This window comes from Gossypium hirsutum, chromosome A12 (genome assembly GCF_007990345.1).
Source record: "Gossypium hirsutum isolate 1008001.06 chromosome A12, Gossypium_hirsutum_v2.1, whole genome shotgun sequence".
Taxonomy (NCBI): Eukaryota; Viridiplantae; Streptophyta; class Magnoliopsida; order Malvales; family Malvaceae; genus Gossypium; species Gossypium hirsutum.
This window is the reverse complement of record NC_053435.1, coordinates 5,793,294-5,797,975: the sequence shown is the minus strand read 5'-3', so window position 1 is coordinate 5,797,975 and position 4,682 is coordinate 5,793,294. Positions and strand designations below refer to the sequence as shown.

General features: G+C 39.5%; 1 protein-coding gene across 1 annotated transcript; it reads right to left on the bottom strand.

Moving 5' to 3' along the window:
* Positions 1–441: 441 nt before the first annotated feature.
* Positions 442–1,260, bottom strand: LOC107921302 (uncharacterized). Its single transcript, XM_016851187.2, has one exon. It carries the CDS (start codon positions 1,258–1,260, stop codon positions 442–444), a length of 819 nt encoding a protein of 272 aa, XP_016706676.2.
* Between the last annotated feature and the right edge of the window lie 3,422 nt (positions 1,261–4,682).

The window sequence follows — 4,682 nt, the reverse complement described above, 5'->3', positions numbered from 1 at the left end:
GGAGTTTAATGGTTGATATTTGGCAACAAGTTGGCCTCACCATTTTTCAACAACTGAAACGTGTGATAGATTTGAATATAAGCTTGCTGTTATCACTATTAATGCATGCATCCGTTTGAATGGATTGATTGTTGTTTAATTTAGAGACAAAAGGAATTCCACCAGCTTTAAACTTGATAAATTAATTGCATCATATTTAAGAAGAAAGTAAAATAAAAAAGCCCAAGGTTACCTTTGTTTCATTACTATCTAGTTACTGTTTTATGTAACTTTTTTGTTTTATCTTGAAGAAAAGAAGGTTAAAACAAATGCTCCTGAAAGAGAAAAAATAACAGGGAGCTTTTGTCGTATGGAAATGGAAAAGAGTATTTCATTTATATGTATGTATGTATGTATATTTGATTTCTATACATGATGTAATCCAAAATTGGGTTTGGTTTTTTACAGGGTAAGGATGTTAAAAAACGACACTCTTGCTTTGATCATACACCTGAAGAGGCATTCAAGTCCATCTTTAAGATCCTGAATAAACAGCTCCAAGTTTTTTAGCTGGTTTTGCAACTCAAGATTTATGATCTCAGATTTGGTTATTCCGAAGGATTTCAAAGCAACATCAACCTTTTCGAATTCATTCACGTTCCTTCCAGCATCTTCGCACGTTATTCTTCTTTGATGCAATAGTTTCGAAACTGATAACCAACTTCCAGGCTTTGGTCCGGAGATGAGAGATAACAAATCCTCAAACATAGAACAAGTCACTGCTTCAATCTTCTTCAGCATGCTAACAGTTTCTGAAGGCGAGACTGTGTTTTTCCTTTGTATGACCTTCAAGTTTCCCAATGCCTTGTGGATAGTCTTTTTGGCAACTTTCCTGGAGCTCATGTATTTCCTCACTTCACTTACGATCTCGGCTTTACGGATTTTCCTTCGACCCAAAGCCGATTGAAGTTCACTTGCATTTTTTTTTGTTTGCAGCACAATATCTTTAGCAGTGCTGCAAAGGTCGAGGAGTCTAAGAGAACCATCCAACAACTCATCAACACATTCGTGGGCTAAAGCATGGTGGGACAGAGGCAACTGAAGAAACTTAACAACACAATCATACAAATCTTGAAAGCCATTTAGTTTATGGCTTATTGATGATGATGAAGTAGATGCCTCTTTAGAAGCCCTCAATCTATTCAAATGCTCATTAACTTCTGTTGCTAGTGGGTGTTGTCTAGATGAGCGGGGGAAACTGTTGGATCGAGTGGCTGCCATTTTTTTTGTTCTGAGCAAAGAAGCCTATTTGTTGAATCAACGTTTCTTGCAATTTTCACAGAAATACTAGGCATCTGCTCCCAAGTTATATATATGTATATTCATATAAATCCACGGAGACAAAGGGAACCTCAAATGCTTCTTCTATCTGCTAATGTTGACATGATTAATTAAGATCTCGATAAAAGGGTGGCAGCAATGTTCATGAAATGTCTCCCCTCTACCATCTCTCCAGCTCACTATCCAAGCACTTTAATATATATATCCTTGCCATTTCTTTGCACACGTTGAAACCATCCTAGTTGCCAATGCACGGGATGTTGAAGCTGATCTCCATGCAGCTGGTATGAAGCAAGTGTAGCTAGAAGTTGGCCATGCAAGCTCGTGACAAGCATGCAACAACTTTGGTTTCTTGTTGCTGTTGGATTTGAACTAATGTTTTGTTATTTTGTAATCAAGTTTATTTCTTCAACTTAGTTGGTAATATTTTTAATGTAATCCATTGATTGATTGATTGAAATTTCAGCAATACAACCTGGACAATTAATTTAGCTATTTTCAATGTAATAGAGTGGGGTTAGGTATGTGATTTGGTAGTCATTTTGACTTGTACACTTCATCTTTAGTTTTCATATGTAATGGCAATATGCTGATGATGACTTATGAAATACATATCATTTTTCATCAAGTTTTTCAACTAATTCCATTGCTTCTTCTTCCGTTTTCTTTCTTCTTCTTTTCTTTTTGCTCGATTTCTTCTTGCTTGTTCAGCAAGAATCGTGACTTGCTGCTAAAGCTAAAGCAGGACCAGTTCCTTGCACGCTCATTGACACTAACAATTGGTATCAGAGCCTTTGTCTTAGAAGACCTGTGGTGTGTAAACCATAACTTAAATGGTTTCCTCAAGTTTTTCTCCTGTACGTCCACCAGTCTTTAATAGAGAAGGCTTCCATATTTGGCTGGTCAAGATGAAAACATACCTTCAGGCGTTCGATCTGTGGGAAGTGGTGAACTCGGATGCTGAGCTTGCTCCACTGAGGGCCAATCCCACTGTGGCTCAGATGAGGCAACATGCAGATGAGAGGACCAAGAGGCACAAGGCCATGTCATTCAGAACTGTGTTTTTGATGTGATCTTCACTAGGATCATGGCATGTGAGACCCCGAAGCAGGCTTGGGACAAGCTGAAGGAGGAGTTCCAAGGCACTGAGAGGACTAGGTAGCAGTAGATTCTAAATTTGAGAAGGGATTTCGAGAATTTGAAAATGAAAGAAGAGGAAACTGTCAAGCAATACTCTGATAAGATAATGGCTGTTGTAAACAGTATAAGGCTCCTTGGTGAGCAGTTTGATGAAGCAAGGATAGTTGAGAAGGTTTTCTTTACTTTACCAGAGAGATATGAAGCAAAGATATCCTCCTTAGAGGACTCGAGGGACTTGGCAAGGATCTCCCTGACTGAGCTTATCAATGCTTTCTATGCTCAAGAGCAAAGAAGAGCCAGCAGGATAGAGGAGCATCAGGAGAGTGCATTTCAGGCCAAAGTCAAGCCTAACTTGAGTAATGCTGCATATAAAGGCAAGAAGAAAATGAGGGATAAGTCCAAAACAGATGCTCCAAGAAAATGGGATAGACTGTGCAGGCATTGCAAGAAGCCTGGTCATCTAAAGGAAAAATGCTGGTTCAAGCCAGATACCATATGTCAACATTGCAAGAAAAGAGGCCATGTTGAAAAGGTTTGCAAAGAAAAAGATAGACCTGGGCAGAATCAACCACAACATAAGGGTGCTGAGGCTCGTGTAGCTGAACAAGGCAGTGATATTGAAGAACAAGTGTTTGCAGTCTCATGTTTAGCTGCAAAAGGGAAGATTAAAAAAGGGTGGCTCATTGACAATGGCTGCACCAACCACATGTCACCAGATGCATCTATCTTCAAATCTCTAGACAGAAGCTGTAAGACTAGAGTAAAAATTGGAAATAGACACTGTATTCAGGCAGAGGGCAAAGGTAATGTGATGATATGCACTCCATCAGGTAACAAACTCATCTCAGATGTATTGTTTGTACCTGAAATCGATAGAAATTTGTTGAGCATAGCTCAACTGTTTGAGAGAGGATATACAGTGCTCTTTAAAGGAAATGAGTGCCAGATTAGTGACCAAAAAGGGTCCATACTCATGACAGTAGCCATGACTGACAAGAGTTTTGTTGTGGACTGGAACAAGGGTCTAGATAGTGCCTATGCTACTTCCATAGAAGAATCCAAGCTTTGGCATCAAAGGCTTGGTCATGCCAACTTTAAATCAATGGCTCGAATGATCAGCAAGGATATGGCTAAAAATTTCATCAAATCAGTCCAAAATGAAGATGTTTGTGAAGTTTGTCAGTTGGGAAAACAAGCCATGCTTCCATTTTCTACAAGCACAGCTTGGAGAGCCTCAGAGAAGCTTCAATTAGTGCACATAGATGTGTGTGGCCCCATAAGACCGAGTCTAAAGTAGTTCAAGCCTTCCTGAAGTTCAAAACAGCAGCTGAGACAGAGACTGGCTGTACACTAAAGTCAATAAGATCAGACAATGGGACTGAATATACTTCAGCTCAGTTCCAAGACATTTGTGCAAGAGCTGGCATCAAATATCAACTAACAAATGTGTATACACATCAACAAAATGGGGTAAGTGAAAGAAAAAATAGAAGGCTACTAGATATGGCTAAATGCATGATATTTGAGAAGAATTTGCCCAAAAACTTGTGGGCTGAGGCAATTAACACTGTTGTTTATGTTCAAAACAGACTTCCAACTAAAGCCTTTGAGCAAAAGACTCCATTTGAGGCCTGGTTTGGATTCAAGCCATCACTGGCGTTTATGCTTTTCACAAATACCAGCTGTTAAAAGAAGTAAGTTAGACAAAAGAGCACAAGCAGGCATCTTAGTAGGCTATAGCTCAGAGAAAAAGGGCTACAGGATTTTGGATCCTTCAACGAACAAGGTATTTGCAAGTAGAGATGTTATGTTCAATGAAAGAGCAAGCTGGAATTGGGACAAGAATAAACCTGAGGCTGTCTCTGAAGAACTTGTATTTGAACAGACTAAGCCAGAACAAAATGATCCAGATATGGACTTTGATGATGTACCAATCAGAGGTACCCGATCTTTGGCTGAAATCTATGAGAGGGCACATGTAGCCTTAGTAGAGCCAACCTGTTTTGAAGAGGCTGCAATGCATGAAGGATGGAAACAGGCAATGGCAAATGAAATTGCCATGATCGAGAAGAACCAAACTTGGGAGCTGGTTGAGAAGCCTGCTAATAGGAAGATTATTGGAGTAAAATGGGTCTACAAGGCAAAGCAGAATGCTGATGGAAGTTTGAAAAAACTGAAGGCTAGGCTGGTGGTAAAAGGATTCAGTCAAAAATATGGACTGG

Coding starts and splice junctions, on each gene's coding strand:
- LOC107921302 (XM_016851187.2), bottom strand. CDS start 1,260: ATGGCAGCCACTCGATCCAACAGTTTCCCCCGCTCATCTAGACAACAC.